Source organism: Mobula birostris, chromosome 13, assembly GCF_030028105.1.
Source record: "Mobula birostris isolate sMobBir1 chromosome 13, sMobBir1.hap1, whole genome shotgun sequence".
Classification (NCBI taxonomy): Eukaryota; Metazoa; Chordata; class Chondrichthyes; order Myliobatiformes; family Myliobatidae; genus Mobula; species Mobula birostris.
The window spans coordinates 13,949,313-13,973,158 of NC_092382.1; the positions used below are offsets into that span (position 1 = coordinate 13,949,313).

The 23,846-nt window shown below is 47.2% G+C and overlaps 1 protein-coding gene and 1 pseudogene across 1 annotated transcript; both read left to right on the forward strand.

The window, feature by feature from the left end:
* Positions 1 to 970: 970 nt before the first annotated feature.
* On the forward strand, positions 971 to 3,642 carry LOC140207816 (probable G-protein coupled receptor 139; annotated as a pseudogene).
* Positions 3,643 to 11,003: 7,361 nt separating this feature from the next.
* Positions 11,004 to 23,055, forward strand: LOC140207480 (uncharacterized). Its single transcript, XM_072275997.1, has 2 exons — positions 11,004 to 11,068; positions 20,366 to 23,055. Exon 2 carries the CDS (start codon positions 20,780 to 20,782, stop codon positions 22,136 to 22,138), a length of 1,359 nt encoding a protein of 452 aa, XP_072132098.1. The 5' UTR covers positions 11,004 to 11,068; positions 20,366 to 20,779; the 3' UTR covers positions 22,139 to 23,055.
* The last annotated feature ends 791 nt before the right edge of the window (positions 23,056 to 23,846 follow it).

The window sequence follows — 23,846 nt, forward strand, 5'->3', positions numbered from 1 at the left end:
TGTTCGGACTGTGACTGCGTCAGTGAAGAAATTGGAGATATGAAAGTGTTTATTGATCACCACGAACAGGCATTTTCTAGGACACACTCTCGATAGAAAACCTATAACTCAAACTGGAGCAAGAGTTTATACTCCTGGGGAAATGGTGATGACAGTTTATTCTATACAATTTTGCAAGATACAATGACACAATCTACTTGAATATTTTCAGTCTGACAAATGGTTCATTTTAGAGTGGAAGCGCATTGTAATTGACGACTCTTTTGAAGGCTTAGACAATTTTCCTGAGTCCATCTAGTTCAAACAAATGGTCAAAAACTTCTGAAAACAGAGAACGCAGGAGCTCAAGGTCACTGCTGTGAGGATGGGTCAGGCAGGGAATGCAGGAGACTGATCGTGTGTTGAGAAGTGGGATCTGTTTAATGTGATGTCATGGTTGGTACAGACACTGTGGGCCAAAAGGTCTGTTCCTGTGCTGCTCCTTCCTCTGTACTATGTAGGAGTAAGACAAACAACATGCAGCACGGTTCTTTTCTTAGACGAGATATTTCTCTCAATGGTGCTGAACATGTTTTTGACCCAGGAGACTGTTTGGTACACTTCACACAAACAAGCTGAGGATAGTTGCTCGTAATCGGGATTGGGAGATAAGGTTACAGTGGGATGAGCTGTGATTACAATTGGTGGAAATTCAGAGTGGAATGGCTGCTTTACTCTGAGTGGATCTGCTCAATCGATGGAGAAAAGTCGCACTGTCAAAAGATGCGGTGGAGAGTTGGGTCTGATGGTGTTTCAAACAAAATTGTTTTCAGTTTCGCAATTAATTCACTAAAATAATCACAAACTCTCACCTCAGGGATTGCACTTGACTGATGTAATCGGTTTGTAAATAATTTAAAAATCTTTATTATTACATCTTCTGAAATCTGTCCCTGTGGAGTAGCTAAATGGTATTAAAACCTCATACATGTTCTGCCTCAATGTTTCATTCCGAGAGATCGCCTGTGGCACAGAGCGACAAATGACTCGACAGAGGCAATGTCAACAATGCTGGATAAGTATAGGAGTGTGCAGGAAATATTGAGAGTGTTGATTACCGTCATTGGCGTTCCCGGTGAGTGAGCAGAGCATTTCCTGTTTGGTATTTCTGTGTTCTAACCGGTGTGAACCTGCTTATGATCATTTTACAACTCTCCAAATTGATGATTATTGTACAAATTTCCTCTGTGATATCCATTCTGTCAAATAAAACCTCTGTATCTCCTCCAACTCACAGAATCGACTCGAACTTTGCACTTGCATTCAATGGCACGTTGACCAGAGTGGTACTAGAGCTGGGGACGGGCAGCGCCACTGGAATGTCTGACTGACAGAGTTATTTATACTCTGTGGTGTTGACTGCTGATGAATTATTTATCAGAGTAAACACATGGTCCTTTGATGACAGCTGGCCCAGTTCTGGATACAGACAGCTCTCTTGGAAGGGTAACTGGGAGGGATTCAGTAGGACATTGCCCACAGTTGTATTAGTGCTGGGGAAAGGCCCCTCTGCAGGAAGGTGTGACAAGTGGACGTTTAGTGGGACCGTGCCAAGAGTTGCACCAGTGCCAGAGACAGGTATCTCTATAGGAAGACGTGACGAGGAGGGTTTTGATGCGACCTCGTCTGGAGCTTCCTGATGTTTTGGACAAGAAGTTGTCCGCGAAAGGGTGTCCGGAGGGATTCAGTGGGATTTTGCCTAGTGTTGTATCAGTACTGGGTACAGGCAGCTCTCCGGGAAGGGGTGACTAGAAGGGATTTATTGGGACCGTCTCCGGATTTGTCCCAGTCTTGGGTACGGGAAGCGCTCCGTGACAGTGAGACAGGGAGGAAGGGTTTTACATTGTGAAGTTCACAGTTTCTGTGCAATTGATCAGTATGAAAACCTGGTCCTGTGATTCATTCCTCCTTGTGAAGACTGTCACAGTTGGATTTCACTGACTGTTGGTTAAAAAATGGGTCTGATCACCTGAACCAGTGCCCACAGATCTCCTGACGAGTGTTACCGAATTGAACTGCGCTGTAGAACTAATCCATTAATGAAGCACTCCGGCATCCATTTACTAAGTTGTTCCTCCTTTCGCTCTGAGACCCGTCCGGAACTATTTCAGTGTTTGTTCAACTCCATGATCGCTGCTTAAGCTGCCGCATTTCTCCGGCACTTTGTGTGTGTTGCTTCGCTCTGGATCCCTCTTCGGCCCGGTCAGCTGATGAGATTCCAGAGGCCTGGTCAGTCACTGTTAAATCAGTGAAACCGCTCCCATCAGGAACTGGAATCTGGATTAGCACATATCGTTGTTGCTCCTGACGATTACCCACAGTGAGGAAGGCAGTTCAGAGACAGCATGACCTGTGTTTGGTGTTAGATGAGGAGCTGTTCACCGTCTCTAGCACTCCTGACTTTTGGTTGAAACCGAAACCTGTATCCATTCCCAAAGAAAGTGTTTAATGATGCCCAGTACCTCCTCTCTTCTCTCTCCCTGCAGTGAATTCATTGGCGATTGCGATCCTGTCCCGGGGAAAGTGCGGCCTCTGTTCCTGCGCCACCCGTTACCTGGTGGCCATGGCAGCGGCGGATCTACTGACTGTTGTCACCGACGTCCTTTTGCGTCAAGTCTCAGATTACTACATTCCGTGGAATTTTCTAAGCATTACCCCTGTGTGCAGAGTTATCGAGGTACTGAGGTTTACAGCCACATACTGTTCTGTCTGGTTCACCGTCACTTTCACCTTTGACCGGTTTGTTGCCATTTGTTACCAGAAGCTGAAAACAAAATATTGCTCCGGGAAAACTGCGGCTGTGGTTGTAACAACAACCGGCGTGCTGTCCTTTCTGAAAAACGTTCCCCGCTACTTCCAACAAAGTTGCTGGTGAACGCAGCAGGCCAGGCAGCATCTCTAAGAAGAGGTACAGTCAACGTTTCAGACCCTTCTCGGCCTGAACGTCGACTGTACCTCTTCCTAGAGATGCTGCCTCGCCTGCTGCGTTCACCAGCAACTTTGATGTGTGTTGCTTGAATTTCCAGCATCTGCATAATTCCTGTTGTTTGTCCCCGCTACTTCCTCTGGGAGCCCAGAGAGATAATCAACAATGCACCGTGGTTCTGTAAACTCATGGATAATCCTTACACTGACCCCGGATGAGTAGCATACGATTGGCGCGACACAGTATTAAATCCGTTCATCTCTTTCGTTCTGATTCTGTTGTTCAACGCTCTGACAGTCAGGTACATTTTAGTGGCGAGTCGGGTCCGTAAGGCACTGCGGGGTCAAACCAAGAGCGAGAACAGCAGTAACCCGGAGATGGAGAGCCGGAGGAGGTCTGCGGTTTTAATCTTCACCCTCTCCGGCAGCTTCATCCTCCTGTGGATGACGTGCCTTGTCAATTTCATATATTATGAGATCAAAGGAATAGGATTCATGTATTTCAATGATTCCAAATGGATCTTTCACCTCGTCGGGGTTGTGCTGAAGGATTTCAACTGCTGCACGAACACATTCATTTACGCGGTGACTCAGTCGAAATTTAGGGAGCAGGTGATCAGCGCGGTGAAATATCCGATCATCTTGTTGCGACAGGTCATTAATAAAGCCGAGTCCTAGGCACAACCCAGATTCACCGCCCGATCCTAGGTGTTATTCCCGGCCAGATTGTCCTACCGATCGGCAGCTCCGGGATATTACCAACAGCGGAGTTGTGGGCCATAATAGGAGGCGAGGGGAGCGGGAGGTAGGGAGACAGGAACGCGGTTGCGAGGGGGAGACGTGAGAGAGTGGCTGAATGAGGTGATGAAACGAGAGCGCGGCACGCGTGGGTTTGGTGACATTGGGAGAGATTGTGTGTGTGTGAGGGGGGGAGAGAGGGAGAGAGAGAGAGAGAGACAGAGGGAGAGAGAGACTGAAAAAGAGCTGCATGTGGTTAAACTGGGAGGACTGCAGAAAAGATTTTCGAGAATGTTGGCATGACTAGGGGGCTGTGTTATAGGAAGAGTTTCGTCAGTTTCTTAGAACTTCGGAGAGTGACAGGCAACCAAATGGATATGATTAAAATTACCATAGATTCAGTGAAGCTCGACGGCGACAGTTCATGTTCCCGCTTATTACTGGACCACTAAATACAGCTCCACGAAAGTGACCTAACCTGTTGGTAAATTCTACCCACAGTCACTGTGTGGCTGGAGCTGAGGGATTAGAAGCAATTCACGTGCATTTTCGGTGGCTGCAATGCCGGGTCCCATTAGCGGTATCAGTGCACATTTACTATGAGTTCGCAGTATTTTGTGAATAAAACGCGCCCGAGTCGTTCTAATGGCTTTGTAAAAGTTTCAAACCTTCAGCTGAATTACGAGGAAAAGAATATCAATCCTCTTAAAGTCTCGTCATTATGTCAGGCACCACCTCTTAATGGGAACAAAACGATTGCGGGATTGAAGGGGCGAGTATAAATTCTGGGATCAGCGAACATTTACCGTGAGTTCGTAAGATTTTGCGAATAAAACGCGCCCCGTTCGCGTTATGTGCTTAATAAAAAGTAGAGACCTTTCCTTCCATTACGAGGAAACCAAAAAACTATTCCCCTTACATTCTCGTGATGAAACGAGAGTGGAGCACCTGTGATGCTGGTGAGATTTGGAGAAGTGCGATATTGTAGTGTCTATATATATATATATGTGTGTGTGTGTGTGTGTGTGTGTGTGTGTGTGTGTGTGTGTGTGTGTGTGTGTGTTTGTATGTGTGTGTTTGTATGTGTGTGTGTGTGTTTGTATGTGTGTGTGTGTGTGTGTTTGTGTGTGTGTTTGTGTGTGTGTTTGTATGTGTGTGTGTGTGTGTGTGTGTGTGTGTTTGTATGTGTGTGTGTGTGTGTGTGTGTGTTTGTATGTGTGTGTGTGTGTGTTTGTGTGTGTGTGTGTGTGTGTTTGTGTGTGTGTGTGTTTGTGTGTTTGTATGTGTGTGTGTTTGTGTGTGTATGTGTGTGTGTATGTGTGTATGTGTGTGTGTGTGTGTTTGTGTGTGTGTGTGCGTGTGTGTGTGTGTTTGTGTGTGTGTGTTTGTGTGTGTGTGTGTGTGTGTGAGAGAGAGAGAGAGAGAGAGAGAGAGAGACTGGAAAAGAGCGGAACGCGGTTAAACTGGAAGCAGCAGAAAAGATTTTCGAGGAATATGCCATGACTAGGGTGTCTGAGTTATCGGAAGAGTTTGTCCAGTCTGGGTATTTATTGCTTGGAACTTCGGACATTGAGAGACAACCAGATGGAAACGATTAAAGTTGCCATAGGTTCTGGGAAGCTGGACGGTGAGAGTTCAGGTTCCCGCTGACTACTGGAGTCTATAATACAGCTCCACTACAGTGACCCATCCTGTTGGTAAGTTCTACCCACAGTCACTGTGTGGCTGGAGTTCAGGGAGGGGAGGCAATTCACATGTATTTTTCTTAATTTTGCAATCACTACTGTAGGTCTGCAGGGACGGGTACAAATTTTGAGATCAGAGCACATATACTGTGAGTTCGCAAGATTTTGTCGTAATCCCCTTTCACTCTGGTCATTACGACACGCACCACCTTTTATTGCGAGCACAACAACTCAATGACGGTGTTTGTGAATTACGTCACACCGCTTCAATTACGGACCAGTTGTGCCATTTGCCACCATTAACGTCACCTACAATTGAATCTGCCCGCCGGGCCTGTGGTGCCGGAGGGCAGAATCGGTGCTGCATCGACCCCGGTGTTGGGATCATTGCACAGTCACTGTACAGTCTCCTTTTGACTCGGGTCCTCCGATCCCGGCAACCAAATTCGTGAATTATTTCTGCGCCTTTCTAGATTAATCACGTCCTACCAGAGTCGGGCGACCAGAGATGCACACAGTACTGCAGCTGTGGTGTTAAAAGTTAAAATTAAAGTCTGTCCCGAGCCTTGTGCCCCATCAGGCCGGTGCTTACGCCGGTTTCTGTGGCGTGAAGCGACTGACAGTACGAGTACTACCCCCCCCCCCCCCCCCACCGGATAGGACACCAGTCTATCACCAGGTTAACCCCCAGCATTTGCCGGTACCCATTTTCAGCTAGCTGGACTGGAGCAGTGTGTGGTTAAGTGCCTTCCTCACAGACACAACACCTTCAGATCGTGAGCCCAACTCCCTAACCATTTGGCCACGCACCGCACAGCCGTGGTGTCGCCTGCATGGAAAAGTATAGAACGGGAACAGGCCCTCCTGCCCACTGCGTTACTCTGAACCAACCGAACTGACAAGTTCATGACTAACTACACCAGTTCCTTCTGCCTGCAGAAGGTGCACATCCTTCCATTATTACACATTCATGTGGTATCTGATAACCTTCATCGAATCGGCCTCCACCATCACATTCGGCAATCCTTCCAGACACCCGCCACAATAAGAAGGAAAAAAAAACTTGTAAAGGACATCTCGTTTAAACATTCTGAGTCAGCGTTAACATCACTGGCTTGCATAAGTTGTTTTATTACAGCAGGAGAGGATGGAAGTGATGCTAAATGACACGAAATTAAATAAATAAATAAATAAATAGATAGATAGATAGATAGTGCGCAAAAGGAGTAAAGGAGTCTCGACCAGAAACGTCGACTGCACTTTTATTTTTTCGATAGATGCTGCCCGGCCTGTTGAGTCCCTCCAGCACTGTGTGTGTGTGTGTGTGTGTGTTGTTTTGAATTTCCAGCACCTGCAGATTTTCTCTTGTATGTGATGCGGTTTCCCCCTTTCACTTTAAATGCATGCCCTCTTCCTTCAGGGAAAATAGATGCCGTCTGCCCGCTCTGTCTGTGCATCCCATGTTCCCAGACTCTTCTGTGTGGCCTTTCACAGTCTCCGCTGCTTCAGGGAAAACAACCCTAGGTTACCCAGTCTCCACTTATCCAGGCAGCATCCTGTTAAGCCTCTCTACTAACCGTCCAAAGCATCCTCATTTTCCTCTAATAGAATGCAATAGGCCAAATGTGATTAAAGGAGAGATTTATAAAACTGCAACATAACTCCCTGACACTGGAACTCAGTGCCGCGACTACTGAAAGCAAACAGGCCATACGCCTTCTTTACCATCCCATTATCCTGTGCAGCCACTGTCAGGGAGCTGTGAACTGGATCCCAAGGTCCCTCTGTAGATTAACACCAGACATCAACACAACCCAATCTCACCCCATGACATCTACCCAGCAATCCCGGTGAATCTCCTCTGCAGTCTTCCAGCGCAAAACATCTTTTCTACCGAATGCTAACCAGAACAGAATGCATAATAGTCATATTCATAGCCATAGTCATATTCATATTCATACCTATATTGATCCCGGGGGAAATTAGTTTTCGTTACAGTTGCACCATAAATAATAAATAGTAATAAAACCATAAATAGTTAAATAGTAATATGTAAATTATTTATGCAGGAAATACGTCCAGGACAAGCCTATTGGCTCAGGATGTCTGACCCTCCAAGGGAGGAGTTGTAAAGTTTGATGGCCACAGGCTGGAGTGACTTCCTATGACGCTTTGTGTTGCATCTCGGTTGATGTCAAGAAACTTAGCAGGTCAGCCAGGATTTATTGAGATATATAGATTCGATATTTCGGACGAGATCCTTCCCTTTTAACGTTCACACGGGCCCTTCAGCCGAGCCCATCTATGCGGACCAGGTGACTAGCTAAACTCGCTTCGTCTGCCGACGTCTCACCCATCTCCTCTGAAAAAAGGAATCAGCTGAAAGTACATCTCAATCGCTTTGGCAGCTGGGCTGAAAGGTATTTTCCCGACTGGAAAAGTCTGTGACTAAACTTTCAGTATCTTGTACGTATCGAAAATGCCTTTTAAATTTGTACCGCACCAGTAAGGAGATCGTGCCCTGTCTCTTAAAGAGCATTAAGGTGGATAACCTTCCAGAGCCTGGGGGGCTACACTGCACGTTATTGAGAGATCCAGCAGATAACACTACTGGGGACTTCAGCAATGCATTTGTGTTCTCTCTAACCACAAACAATGCCCCAGAAAGCCAGTGATAAAAGTTATTATAGCATTGAAGAAGCCGGGTGGATGATCCTGGAACATAAGGACCCACCTCACGTCAGGGATATGCACATTACTGCGGAGGATTCTCTGGGATAGGATGCAGAGTTATCGAACTAGACAATTGTTCCCCGTGTCATTTCCTTTCAATGCGAGTCAGCAGCGGGTCTCCACAAAGCGCAACAAACATTTCAGGTTGGAAGTACTTGTGTGTGTATCCTTTATCGACCTCTGGAGCAGAGAGGGAAGGAAAATCGGTGAGAGATGGACATTCCTTCGCCCCTCTCCGCCATTTCTACCAACTCTACACCACTTTGCATTCCCTCCACCCGCCTCCGCAGCCCTCCCCAACTCTGTCACCCCTACCTGCCCTGCGCCGCAATCAGCCTCTGTGAACTCCTCTCTCCCGTTTCCAGTTCAGAGCCTCCGTCACCCCTCCACTCGCTATACACTTTAGCCTATCTGTCGCACCCTCCCATCCCTACAAACAATCCCCCGCCTCCGGCACCCCCTCCTCCCGTACGCCCTCGCCGTCTCCGACAACCCCTTACTCCTCTATACAGTTCCCACTCTCCGTCATCCCCTCCCCTCCCGACACACGTCAGCGCGTCCGTCACTCCCTCGCTCCCCTGAACCCCTCTCAGGTTTACTCGTCTCTGCGCTGAACCGAGACAACAGTGACGACTGTCTCGTGGCCGTGCACGCTCGTGCACTGTAGCTGTTTGCGCGATATTTCTCTCAGTGCACATCTGGTGTTTGATTTTTTTTTCCTTTGTTTTGAGGAGAGTTTAATATTGTGTCCGAATGCCTGAACTGTGGCCATTTAGAGGATGAGGTGTTGTTCCTCCAAACTGTTTTGAGCTGCGACAGAGTTTCTATTAGACGTCACCACGGAGACTAAAATTATCCCAGCTGAAATGTCCTTCACCCACTTGACGTGCTTTGTAAACTATTAACAGGTAGAAAAGGCAAAGGATTTCTGTATGCGAATCTCAAACACAACAGCACGTTAGTCCCGCTGTATCTGTCAGTTCACCAGCGCTTGAATGTCGCCGATCCTTGAATGTGGAGACGGAGATGCTGGAGAAGACGGCGCCCCACTCGCTACAAGGAGAGCCCGGTCACGTGTCCATGTCCGTGATCTGATTGGATACATTGCCATGACGTTGATTGCAGTGTGATGTCATTCACTGGCTCTCATTTTGGAAGGGATTCAGTGGGACATCCCAGATACACCAACAGCTTCGCCCTGGGAAGCGGCCGTTCACCTGCTCCGTGTGTGCGAAGAGACTCATTCAGTTAACCCACCTTGTGATGCTCCGGTGAGTTCACAATAAATAGAGGCCACATTTCTGTCCGGAGTGAGTAAAGAGTTTTACTCAATCATCCCAGCTGCTGCAACACCAGTAATATCACATCAGGGAGGAAGTTCAAATCAGCTCTGTGTTAAATGTTTAACCATCACGGTGACTGAAGGCAGCTGACTGTTACTGTCAGAATCTGCAGTTCTTGCGGCTGCTCATCTCACCCAGGACTGAACCCTGGTCACTGAGCATTGGAGGAGTCTGTTCTGCTGATGTTAGCCTCAAACTAGACTGGTGTTTAATATTGTGGATCTGTGAAAGATAAATCAGTTCTGTATCAAATCCCGTGTCGCAGGTACTTACTGTCTCAGCAGAACTCACAACGTACACTAGAGAGGCCACTCAGTCTATCCGGTCCCTGCCCATGTTTCTGTCACTGCCCTATCATTGCCGCTCCCCTCTCACTCTCCCTGTGATGACAGTCTATAACTAGTCACCACTCCGTGGGAGAAGAGATTTCGCTTCAATTCCATAGAATCACATAAATCTACGCCGCATTACAGGCCTTTCGGCCCACAGTGTTGTGCCGACCATGTAACCAACTCAAGAAACCTACCACATAGCGCTCTATTTTTCTAAGCTCCATGTACCAATTGTATCCGCCTCTACCACCGTCGCTGGCAGTGGGTTTCATACACACACCACTGTGTTTAAAAAAACTCAGCTCTGACATCTCCTCTGTACCTACTTCCAAGCAGCTTAAAACTATTCTCCCTCGTGTTAAACATTTCAGCCCTGGGAAAAAGTTTCTGGCTATTCACAAGACCAATGCCTCTAATCACCTGCATGATTTTCTCCAGGCTGAATAAGACGATGAGCACACTGTGGTTTTGACGTTCCCCAGGGCTCCGGACTAAGGTGTTTAAACTCCTTCTTCACCACTCTTTTCAACGTTTTGGGTCACTTTCACTCATTTCAAAGGTCTATGCCTCAGGCAGCCGGGTTGTTGCAATGCGCCTCTAAAGTCTGACAGCAGACTAGCGAGTGAATCTTCGATGGAGTAGATTCAGAAACCAACGAGTTGCCAGCCTGAGTCAGGGCTTTGGGACTCCAGAAAGAGATGGGACCTAAAGTTTACAAGGAGGAGGAAGAAGAGGAATCAGACCAGCGGGATGTGGCTACAAATGAAAGATCAGAAACATTTGGAAAGTGGTTCATAGAAAAATGGTGGTTAATTTCCGCAATTTACTGGTGGAAATCGACAGATCAGGCAGCAAATGTGGAGAGGAATAAATAGACAACGTTTTTAGGCCGAGCCCCTTCAGCATTCCTAGACTGTGTACTCCTCTGCTTAGTTGTTGCCTGAACTGGAGATTTCCTCCTGCATTTTGTGTTTACGTGTCTGTATTTCCAGCAGCTGCAGAATCTCTTGTGTTTCATATCTGCATCTGCGTTAAAATAGATACTGAATTTTCGATACACACACAAAAAAACTGAGGTACGGACATGAAACCGGTGCTTGCAAATACACTTAATGGTATCGTGATTACCCATAAAGCGCTGCGTTAAAAAATTTCGCCATCGCGGAAGCACCGATCAAATGCGCAGGCGTCAGGATTGTTGCGGTTCCCGGATATCACGCATGCGCACAGTACACAAAAGGCCTCGGGATAACGGCAGCAGGAGCGGACGCAGGTGAGCGAGTATCTTGGGCGAGAATTTTCAACACCGACTTCGGGTAGTTGCTGTGACTCCGGACTCCGTGACCCGCAATCCCGGGACAGTCCTGCTCTCTTCCCTCTCTCTCAGCCCCACCATCCGTACACGGGCCCCGGGGAGCTTCCGGCTGATGAGGGAATGGGAACCGATGGGTCTCTCAGACAGAGCTGAGCTCCAGCTGTCTAAATGCAAGGATCGGGAACTCGGAGAAAGGGAACAAAATCTTTTACATCAGCTGTTGTGAAAATCACCTTTGTTCTGCCTCCAGTCACAAACAAGAGAAAATCTGCAGATGCTGGAAATCCGAGCAACACACACAAATTGCTGGAGGAACTCAGCATTAGTACTCTTTTCCATAGATGCTGCCTGGCCTGCTGAGTTCCCCCAGCATTTTGTGTCTGTTGCTTGTTCCACCCCCTCTTGTTCTGGACTTTCTACCCGTGAGAACATGTTTTGTCCCACTCTCTCTGGGTACATAATGATATCAAACACCTTTGCCCTGGGCAACAAGTATCTTTCACATCACAAATGTGCCAGACTCCAATGAGACAGACTACTGCCCTTCCCTTCATATTCATTGGCATTGCCATCACTGAGTTCACCACCGTCAGTCACCTGGGGGAGGGTTCAGGGGAAATATTTATGTACAATACAGAAACTGGTGTTACCTGTGTGTATTGTGGTGATGTAAAAGTTACTGGAGAATTTGCAAGTGGGAAGAAGTGGAGTGATATTTGGAAATCTGACCTTTTTAAGTGTCATTTAGCAAGCAAATCGCATATGGCTGGTGTGGAACAGCTGTGGAGAGAAAATCCTTCATTACCTGCTGCAGGCCTACTGTACAGGTTGTGTGAGAGTGCAGATGAACTTCATCAAACCCAGAGGACATCAAAGTTCTTATTGACAGTGATTTGCTAGCTGTTAAAATGAATACCTCTCTACTTAAAGTATACTCTACCCATGTTGTCACTGAGTTAAAAAAAATGCATAGTAAAAGCTTTATGTGCACACTGGTCATTATAAAGTAGAGGGGACATTGGTGGGAAGGTGGGGAGACCTCCAGTGTCCCTGATGCCCTCACCTACAGGATGTACATCCAGCTGCAGCTTGTAACCCTGCACTTTAACGAGTTGAAACTTGAAATGGATGAATTCCGGATCATCCAGGAGTTGGGGTGGGTGATTGATATGACATGAAGTAAAGTGAGATACACCCAAAGTAAATGTCCGCTTTCTGATTTATTTCCATTTCCCTCTGAGGGAACAAAATCTTTTACATCAGCTGTTGAGAAAATCACCTTTGTTCTACCTCCATGTGACATGAAGAGAGGTGAGTTACACCCAAGGTGCAGGACACAGGAAACTGGGTGTGAGTCAGGAAGGGGAGTGAGGTTAAATAGCCATCGCAGAGTAATCTTGTGTCCATCCCGCACAACAACAGGTGTATCCACTTTAGAAACTGTTGGGGGGATTACTGACAGAGGAAAGTCAAAGGGGTGATAGGGGATTTGTTAGTTTGGGGAACAGAACAAGTGGGGACTAATATCCCAGTGGTAAGGCTCACTAGTGCTAGTGTGGGGAGAGGGGTGATGTGGTTAAAATAAATTGTAGGGGGAATGGGAGCCAGACAGGACAGATAGTGGAGAGGGTGAATTGAATTGACTTTATTACATACATCCTTCATATACATGAGGAGTAGAAATCTTTACGTTACGTCTCTGTCTGAATGTGCAATGTGTAATTTATAGTAATTTATGATAAATAATTTGTACATAGGACAGTCAATATAACATATAAATGCAATTGTATCAGCATGAATTAATCAGTCTGATGGCCTGGTGGAAGATGATTTCCTGGAGCCTGTTGGTCCTTTCGCTGTGGTACCGTTTCCTGGATGGTAGCAGCAGGAACAGTTTGTGGTTGTGGTGAATTGGGGCCCAATATCCTTTGGGCCCTTTCTCACACAGAGGGTTGTGGTTCTGTGGATTGCTCTGCCTCAGAAGGCAGTGGAGGCTGATTCTCTGGATTCTTCCAAAAAAGAGTTAGATAGAGCTCTTGAAGATAACGGAGTGAAGGGATATGGGGAGAAGGCAGGAGGAGGGTACTGATTGTGGATGATCAGCCATGATCACAGTGAATGGTGGTGCTGGCTCGAAGGGCTGAATGGCCTACTCCTGCACCTATTGTCTATTGTCTACACACCTGTCTCTGTAAATGTCCTGAATAGTGGGAAGTTCACATCTACAGATGCGCTGGGCTGTCCACACCACTCTCTGCAGGTTCCTGCGATTAAGGGAAGTACAGTTCCCATACCAGGCAGTGATGCAGCCGGTCAGGATGCTCCCAATTGTGTGCCCCTGTAGAAAGTTCTTAGGATTTGGGGCCCATCCCAAACTTCTTCAGCCGTCTGAGGTGAGCAAGGTGCTGTTGTGCTTTTTTCACAACACAGCCGGTATGCAGAGACCATGTGAGATCCTCGGTGATGTTTATGCTGAGGAGCTTAAAGCTGTTCACCCTCTCAACCCCAGATCCATTGATGTCAATAGGGGTTAGCCTGTCTCCATTCCTCCTGTCATCCACAATCAGCTCCTTTGCTTTTTTTTTAGATTAGATTAGATACAACTTTATTGTCATTGTGCCAAGTACAGATACAAAGCCAATGAAATGCAGTTAGCATCTGACAGGAAATGCAAAGAATAGTGTTATTTACAAAATAACTGAGAATAAAAAGTAAGTACTACAGCACACAAATATAAAAGTACTGAGACAATACAATACGGATGCAATACTGCTTAGTGCTGTGATGTGAGGTTCAGCAGGGTCACAGCCTCAGGGAAGAAGCTCTTCCTGTGCCTGCTGGTGTGGGAGCGGAGGCTCCTGTAGCACCTACTGGATGAGAGGAGAGTAAAAAGTCCATGGTTAAGGTGAGATGCATCCTTGATAATGCATTTCGCCCTGCCCAGGCAGCGTTTATGGTAGATGTTCTCAATGGTGGACAATTATACTTTTATACTTTATACTTCATCGTTGCCAAACAGTTGGTACTAGAACATACAATCATCACAGCAATATTTGATTCTACGCTTCACACTCCCTGGATTACAAATATTAAATATTAAAAATAGTTAAAATTAGTAAATATAAAAAATTTAAATTATAAGTCATAAATAGAAAATAGAAAAATGGGAAGTAAGGTAGTGCAAAAAAACTGAGAGGCAGGTCTGTATATTTGGAGGGTACGGCCCAGAGCTGGGTCAGGATCCATTCAGCAGTCTTATGACATTTGGAAAGAAGCTGTTCCCAAATCTGGCCGTACGAGTCTTCAAGCTCCTGAACCTTCTCCCGGAGGGAAGAGGGATGAAAAGTGTGTTGGCTGGGTGGGTTGTGTCCTTGATTATCCTGTCAGCACTGCTCCGACAGCGTGCGGTGTAAAGTGAGTCCACGAATGGAAGATTGGTTTGTGTGATGTGCTGCACCGTGTTCACGATCTTCTGCAGCTTCTTCCGGTCTTGGACCAGACAACTTCCATACCAGGTTGTGATGCACCCTAGAACAATGCTTTCTACGGTGCATCTATAAAAATTAATGAGGGTTTTAGGGGACAGGCCAAATTTCTTTAGTTTTCTCAGGAAGTAAAGGTGCTGGTGGGCCTTCTTGGCAGTGGACTCTGCTTGGTTGGACCAAGTCGGGTCATTTGTGATATTGACACCGAGGAACTTAAAGCTTTTGACCTGTTCCACTTGCGCACCACCAATGTAAATTGGGTCGTTCAGTCCGCTACTCTTTCTGAAGTCAACAACCAATTCCTTCGTCTTGCTGACATTGAGGGATAGGTTATTGTCTTCGCACCATGCCACCAGGTTCTTAATTTCCTCTCTGTACTCAAACTCATCATTACCCGAGCTACGGCCAACAATTGTTGTGTCATCAGCAAACTTATATATTGAGTGTGAAGGAAACTTGGCTACACAATCATGGGTGTACAGTGAGTACAGCAGGGGGCTGAGTAGTTTGTCCCCTATTTTTACAGCCTGGGTCCTGTCTGTGAGGAAGTTGAAGATCCAGCTGCAGATCTGAGTGCTAAGGCCCAGGTTCCGGAGCTTAGGAATCAGTTTATTTGGAATGATGGTATCAAAAGCAGAGCTGTAGTCAATGAAAAGGAGTCTTACGTAAGCGTCTTTATTGTCCAGGTGTTGTAAGGAGGAATGTAGGGCCAGAGAGATGGCATCTGCCGTTGACCTGTTGCTCCGGTAGGCGAATTACAAAGCGTCGAGGTTGACCGGTAGGCTGTGGTTGATGTGTGCCATAACCAATCTCTCGAAGCACTTCATAGCAATTGATGTCAGAGCCACAGGTCGATAGTGATTCAGGCACGCCACCTTGCTCTTCTTCGGCACTGGGATTATCGTTGCCTTCTTAAAACACGAGGGGATCTTAGACTGAAGCAAGGAGCCGTTGAAGATGTCAGCAAACACTCCAGCTAGCTCGCTTGCTCAGGCCCGGAAAACCCATCCTGGGACGCCATCTGGGCCCGTCGCCTTCCTTGGATTTATCTTCAGGAAGGCCCTTCTAACGTCCTCCTGAGTGACGATGAATCTCGATGTCACCAGGTCCGGTTCATCCGGAGGGAGCTGGACGCTCCTCTTCTGTTCGAATCTTGTGTAGAATAGGTTAAGTTCGTCAGGAAGAGAAGTGCCGCAGTTATTGATATTCCCAGCCTTTTCTTTGCACCCAGTGATCTCACTTAGACCCTGCCATAGTCTACTGGCATCCCTCTGGTTAGCCTGGGCTTCCAACTTGGCTCGATATTGCCTCTTGGCGCCCTTAATGGCTTTCCGGGGTTCACGCCTGGATTCTGTGTAGCGACTGGTATCCCCGGACCTAAAAGCCGCAGCTCCAGCCTTTAAAAGAGACTTGACCTCATAATTCATCCAAGGTTTCCGGTTAGGGAATACCCGGATCATCTTGCGAGACACACAGTCCCCCGTGCATTTCCAAATAAAGTCCGTGACAGCTGAGGCATACTCATCGAGGTTAGCTGCCGAGTCCTTGTATACTAACCAGTCCACCAATTCAAAACAGTCACGGAGGACCTCATCCGTTTCCTCCGTCCAATGTGACACTACTTTTGACACCGTGACCTCCCGCTTCAGTTTCTGTTTGTAAGCCGGGAGGAGGAGAACGGCCTGATGGTCCGATTTTCCGAAGTGAGGTCGTGGGACGGAACGGTAGGCATCCTTGACTGCTGTGTAGCAGTGGTCAAGTATATTCGGGCCTCTAGTGGGGCAGGAGACATGTTGGTATAACTTTGGCAGCGCCTTTCTGAGGTTGGCCTGGTTAAAGTTCCCGGCTGTAATGAGCAAAGCCTCCGGATACCTGGTCTCAAGTTCACTGATGTTGGCATACAGTATGTTCAGAGCACACTCCACGTCCGCCTGGGGGGGAATGTAGACCGCTGTCAGTATGACCGAGGTGAATTCCCGTGGCAGATAGTAGGGATGACACTTCACCGACAGGTGTTCCAGGTCCGGGCTGCAGGAACTTGTCAGTGCCACTGTGTCCGAGCACCACCCAGTGTTGATCAGTAGGCAGACACCACCTCCCCTCGCCTTGCCCGAAGATGCCGTGTGGTCCCTGCAATGGATCGAAAATCTCTCTGGTCGGATAGCACAGTCGGGGGTGGCAGGGGAGAGCCAGGTCTCGGTGAAACAGAATACACAGCAGTTCTGCATCTCCCTGCAGTAGGTGAGTCTCCCTTTAGGATCATTCACCTTGTTCTCTCTGGCTTGCACATTAGCTGGTAGGTTGGTGGGCATAGGGACTCTGAAGCCCCTTGGCTTCAATCTGTTCAGCAGCCCAGTTCTTTTCCCACGTTTCCTTGGTAAATAGTGCATCTTTCCAGGTCTCCATCGATGCAGTGTGTTGTTGTCAGCTCTTTGAGGTTGGTGGACGCATCCCACTGGGTTGGATCAGTGGGTTTCGTCGTTGGGAGCTCCAGGTCGGACCAAGTGACGGGGGAGGCTCCGCTGCCACTTCCAGCTGCCGGGGGCCCGGGCTGTCGATTGGGTCGGGCCCCGAAGCCGACACTTAATCCCGGATGGCCGGGCTCCTGGTTGAAACAAGTCCGTAAGCCGAGTCACTGTTGTGGAGGCCTCTGCTCCAGCCGAGCCTCGGGCTCGATTTCCGAGGTCGGCGGCGGAGGCCTCACTTCCGGCAGCTGTGGATAGCCACCAATGGGGTTTTACGGTGGTCGCCCTGGGGAAGCGTCTGGGGTTCCTTGAGGTCTCTGCCGTCACTTCTGTGTGGTCGTCTGCTCTGGAGAGTTGCTGGTCGAAATGGGCCGTGTCTCTAAGTGCTTCGGCACGGTAGCAGACCACAGATCTCCGGGAATGTGGTGGGCCTCGCTGGTTAGGTCCAGGTGTGGTCCGGAGTCTAAGAAGCAATTCTGGCGTGGTGGTCTCCAGCTGGGTCAGTAGCTTCGCCAAGGCGTTGTTGATCTTGCTAGATGTAGCAGATTGGAGGTTTAGAAGGGTTTCTTGTGTATAGGACAGTGGAGAGGGCAGTTTGCTCAGCAGAGCATGCACAGAGTCGCCAGTCATTTACATGAGTAGAAATCTTTACGTTACATCTCGATCTAAATGTGCAATGTGTAATTTTCATAATTTACAACAGATATTTTATACATAGGATCGCCAATATATCATAGAAATGCAATTGTATCAGCATGAATTAATCAGTCTGATGGCCTGGTGGAAGATGATGTCCCGGAGCCTGTTGGTCATTTTGCTGTGGTACCGTTTCCTGGATGGTAACAGCAGGGACAGTTTGTGGTTGTGGTGAATTGGGTCCCCAATATCCTTTGGGCCCTTTTTACACACCTGTCTCTGTAAATGTCCTGAATAGTGGGAAGTTCACATCTACAAATGCGCTGGGCTGTCCGCACCACTCTCTGCAGGTTCCTGCGATTAAGGGAAGTACAGTTCCCATACCAGGCAGTGATGCAGCCGGTCAGGATGCTCCCAATTGTGTCCCTGTAGAAAGTTCCTAGGATTTGGGGCCCCATCCCAAACTTCTTCAACCGTCTGAGGTGAAAGAGGTGCTGTTGTGCTCTTTTCACAACACAGCCGGTATGTACAGACCAAGTGAGATCCTTGGTGATGTTTATGCTGAGGTACTTAAAGCTGTTCACCGTCTTAACCCCAGATCCATTGATGTCAATAGGGGTTAGCCTGTCTCCATTCCTCCTGTCGTCCACAATCAGCTCCTTTGTTTTTGTGACAATGGGGGAGAGTCTGTTTTCTTGGCACCAGTCAGATGTTGTTCAGACATCAGACACAGTCAGCAATCAAATGGTTGAGCATGGTGCGATGAATGTGCTGAGCTGTGTATATCACAATGCAAGAAGCATCGTAGGAAAGCCAGATGAGCTTAGGACAGGGAATTATGTTATTGCAGCCATTATTGGTACTTGGTTGCACTCAACAATCTGAGGGATTTAGAGGAACAAATTTGTAGAGAGATCGCAGACCATGTCAAGAAACAAAGGTTGATTCAGTAAGAGATTTTAACTTTCCATATATTGACTGGGACTCCCATACTGTAAAAGGACTAGATGGGGTAGAGTTTGTCAAATGTGCCCTTAATCAGTAAGTAGAATTCCTGACGTAGAAGCTGTTAGGAAATGATCCAGGGCTGGTGACAGAAATTAATGATCATAATGCCATGAGATTCAAAGTAAATATGGCAAAAAGGAGGTCTGGACCACAGGTTGAGATTCTAAATCGGAGAAAGGTCAATTTTGATGGTATCAGAAAGGATCTGACAAGTGTGGTTTGGGACCGGCTGATTCCTGGCAAAGGAGTACTTGTAAGTGGGAAGCCTTCAGAAGTGAAATTTTGAGGGTGTCTAGTTTGTCTGTGCCTGTCAAAATAAAAGTTGAAAGGTAACTGGTGCAGGGAACTTGCCTTTCAAGAGATATTGAGGCCCCAGATATTTTATTCCTCTAAATTCCTCAGACTATTGGGTGCTAACAAGACTCATTTAATGACTACAATATCATAGTTCCACGCCCTGTGCTCATCTGACTTTATATTTAGTCGTCTTCTGTTGGTTTCTAAAAGCTTCCCAATAGGTTTTTCCTCTTTTGTTTGCCTTTTCTTTTGCTTTTATGTTGGCTTTGGCTTCTCATTTCATCCACAGTTGTGTCCTCCTGCCTTTCCAATGCTTCCACATCTTTGGGATGTATCGGTCACTCAGCTCCGGAATTGCTCCCAGAAACTCCAGCCGTTGCTGCTCCGTTGTCACTCCCAACTCTTCCCTTCCAGACAAGTTTGGCCAGCTTCTCTGTCATAGAAACATGGAGAAGTTCAGTATGGAAAAAGGCTATTTGGCCCATCTAGTCAATGCTGGAAAAAACATTTAAGCTGTCTACTGCAACTACCTGCACTGTGACCTTTGCCCTTCAGACCCCTACCATCCAGGCTCCCATCCAAACTTCTTTTAAATGGTGAAACTGAGCTCATATTCACTACTTGTGCTGACATCTCATTCCGCACGCTCACGACCATTTCTGTAAAACGCTTTTCCAAATACTCCTGTTAAATTTTCACCTTTCCCACTTACCCATGACCTCGGGTTGTCATCCCACCCAACCTCTGGAAAAAGCTGCTTGCATTTATCCTATTCATACCCTTATAATTTTGTATACTTCTAACAAATCCTCAAAGCAATGTATAATTTCTTGTTTATGGTTGGAGCCTTTTTTGATGTATAAGATGATGAGGGCATTGATCGTGTGGATAGCCAGAGGTTTATTCCCAGGGCTGAAATGGCTAACACGAGGGGGCATAGTTTTAAGGTGTTTGTTAATAGATACCGAGGGGATGTCAGATGTAAGTTTTTCACACAGAGTGGTGGGTGCGTGGAATGCACTGCCGGCTATTTGTGTGAGTATTTCAGTTACTGTGGGGCCAGGAGCCCATGCAGCTCAGTGGGAACAGGGAATAATACCAATGGAGAGAGTCAAACTGAGCCAGGTCACAGATTGGAGATGGCAGAAATGCCCCATTCTTATAGAGACAGAAAGAGCATCAGAGAGTTTGATGGTCACTCCAGATACCAGCTCTGTGCCCTGTTACAAGATGATTTCTCTCTCCAACTTGTGTTGAACTTCACTGTAACAATATGATGCCAGAATAGACCTTGACAACTCAAGTGACCTCATCTGAAAGGTTGTCCAACACTGATTGATGGATTTTGTAAATTTTTTTTACAGGTTAAAAATGACAAGGAATTTGTCTACAGGAATCTCGAACACAACACGCCAGTTTTGCTGTCTCTGTCCAGATATTTAAGAAGTGGAGTAAGGGATTCACTCGATCATCCTTCCTGTTCAGACTGTGGGGAGGGATTCACTCGATCATCTGACCGACTGGCATGCCCGTCATTTTACACGGGGGGGGGGGGAGATCCCATTCATCTGCTCAGACAGTGGGAATGGATTCACTCGGTCATCTCAACTGAAGATCCACCAGCAAGTTCACACTGGGCAAGTCCGTTCACTTGTTCTGTGGGTGAGAAGGAATTCAGTCGGTCTTCCCATCTGTGGACACACCAGTCAGTTCACACTGGGCGGAGGCTGGTCATCTGCTGAATTTGTGGGGAAGGATTCACTCGGTCATCTGACCTAATGGCTCACCAGCGAGTTTACACCGAGGAGCGGCCGTTCACCTGCTCGGACTGTGGGAAGGGATTCACTTGCTCGTCTCAGCTGAAGGTGCATCAGCGAGTTCACAGTGGAGAGAGGCCTTTCACCTGCTCAGATTGTGGAAAACGATTCGCTTGCTCATCTGAACTGAAGGTGCATCAGCGAGTTCACACTGGAGAGAGGCCGTTCACCTGCTCAGACTGTGGGAAGGGATTCACTCAGTCATCTCATCTGAAAGTACATCAGAGAGTTCACACTGGGGAGAGGCCATTCACCTGCTCAGACTGCGGGAAGGGATTCACTCAGTCATCCAACCTACTGGTACACATGTCAGTTCATGCTGGGGAGAGGCCATTCACCTGCTCAGACTGTGGGAAAGGATTCATTCGGGCATCTGAACTGAAGTTACATCAGCGAGTTCACACTGGGGAGAGACCGTTCATCTGCTCAGACTGTGGGAGGAGATTCACTTGGTCATCTGAACTGAAGGTGCATCAGCGAGCTCACACTGGAGAGAGGCCATTTACCTGCTCAGATTGTGGAAAGCGATTCACTTGCTCATCTGAACTGAAGGTGCATCAGCAAGTTCACACGGGAGAGAGGCCGTTCACCTGCTCAGACTGTGGAAAGGGATTCACTCGGTCATCCCAGCTGCTGGTACACAGGTCAGTTCACACTGGGGAGTGGCCGTTCACCTGCTCAGACTGTGGAAAGGGATTCACTCGGTCATCCCAGCTGCTGGTACACAGGTCAGTTCACACTGGGGAGTGGCCGTTCACCTGCTCAGACTGTGGAAAGGGATTCACTCGGTCATCCCAGCTGCTGGTACACAGGTCAGTTCACACTGGGGAGTGGCCGTTCACCTGCTCAGACTGTGGAAAAGGATTCACTCAGTCATCTCATCTGAAGGTACATCAGAGAGTTCACACTGGGGAGAGGCCATTCACCTGCTCAGACTGTGGGAAGGGATTCACTCAGTCATCCAACCTACTGGTACACATGACAGTTCACACTGGAGAGAGGCCATTCACCTGCTCAGACTGTGGGAAAGGATTCTCACGGTCATCTGAACTGAAGTTACATCAGCGAGTTCACACTGGGGAGAGGCCATTCACCTGCTCAGACTGTGGGAGGAGATTCACTCGGTCATCTGAACTGAAGGTACATCAGCGAGTTCACATTGAACAGAGGCCGTTCACCTGCTCAGACTGTGGGAAAGGATTCACTCAGTCATATTATCTGAAGGTACATCAGCGAGTTCACACTGGGGAGAGGCTGATCACCTGCTCAGACTTTCTGAAGAGATTCTCTCAGCCACATCAACCAAATGTGCATCATTGAGTTCACACTAGGGAGAGGTTGTTCACCTGCTGTGAATGTGGGAAGCGATTCACGCAGTCATCTAACATAATGTAACTCTCACTTCAGCTAGTAGCTTAATATAGGGGCTGATAGCCCCCCAGCCCGGCCAAACTTCAGAAATCTCGTTTGGGTGGTGCTGCGCCATGTGTCCCCTGTTACAAATCAGTACCCTGTGTGACGTGGTCCTGAATTACCCCTATGAACTGTGCTCAATTACCCCTATTGACTGTGCTTTTGAAAAGAGAGAGAGAGAGAGTTATTTAACATCGATATCTTGTTTTGAAAGAGAGAGAGACAAAGACTAACTGTTGGACTGTCACTTGAAGGCACGAGAAAGAACTGGTTAACTTTAGGATTTCTGCTCAGTTGGAGACAGCACTGAGCAGCTCGTAACTTGCTCTGGTGACTGAAGGTGGTGTTATTTAATGGACACTCGATGTTATGATTTTCAGCAGGTTGTTGACACTTTCTTCAAGGATTTTTGCCTGCTTGGATTTCTTTCACAGAGAGAGGAGGGAGAAGTTATTTGAATGACAGTTGATGGTCAGCACGGGAAGGTAAAATAGGAAGTCCGATGATAGATCTCAGACACATGTTTGGACACTGAATGAGCATTGTTGTGGCTGCAGGAAAAGTGGGTTTTGGAGGATCGATCTGGCGGATTGATCTGTCGCTCTTGCAGTGGAAAGAGGAAAGGGGTTGACTGGTGGGGAGTTGTCCATGAGTCCACCACAGAAAACCGGTACCCTTTGTTAAAGTTACAGTCAATGACTTTTAAAGGATTTTGAAGGACAATGAGAAGATCGACGGCATCAGCTCACCTGAAGACTCAAATCTCTCTCTCTCTCTCTCTCTCTCTCTCTCTCTCTCTCTCTCTCTCTCTCTCTCTCCATCACTGCCAAACTCAATACCCTGAACTGAACTGAACTTTACTCATCATCGTAAGACTGTATCTTTTTACCCTTAGACTTAAAGAAGCTTGGTTTTTTGTACATATATATTCCACACTTACTTTTATGTAATCATTACTAACCTCTTTGGTTTACCTACATTTATATTACTGTATTGCATAGTTACTAATAAATATTGTTAGTTTCTAATGATACTGGACTCCAAAGTGTTTTCCATCTCTGCTGGTTCTTCATTCCCGTCATGGAGTACGTGACACCTGAAATTACAAACGGTACACAATGTACGATGAAACGATTGAGCTTTATAATTCTTACTTTGACTATATGGTTACTGAAGTAAACAAAATAGAGAAAAAGGGCCCACTCTCTCCATTCACATCTTCTCATCTCTCCCCAGCAAAAGACCATGAAAATCTCTCTTCCAAACTCACAAGAAAGAACATTTCTCTCATTGAATAGCCCCGCACTCCAAAATCCTGTTATCTCTAGACATAACCTAAACATTGCTGCTACAGAGAAACCATTACCTCAGCAGTGAAACATTGCAGAGAGGCCATTACATGAGCAGTGAAACCTAACAGCATGTTACACTTGTGACACACTGCCAGGTTCACACTGGGGAGAAAGTTTCAATAAGCTGCATGCTGGATATTTGTCCATCACCGTTGCCGAATGCAATTTCGAGAGTGACTGTCGGTGCTGAACTCTGCAATTATTGCTGCTGCTCACCACACCCAGTTCTGCACCCTGGTCACTGGGCATGGGAGGAGTTTCTT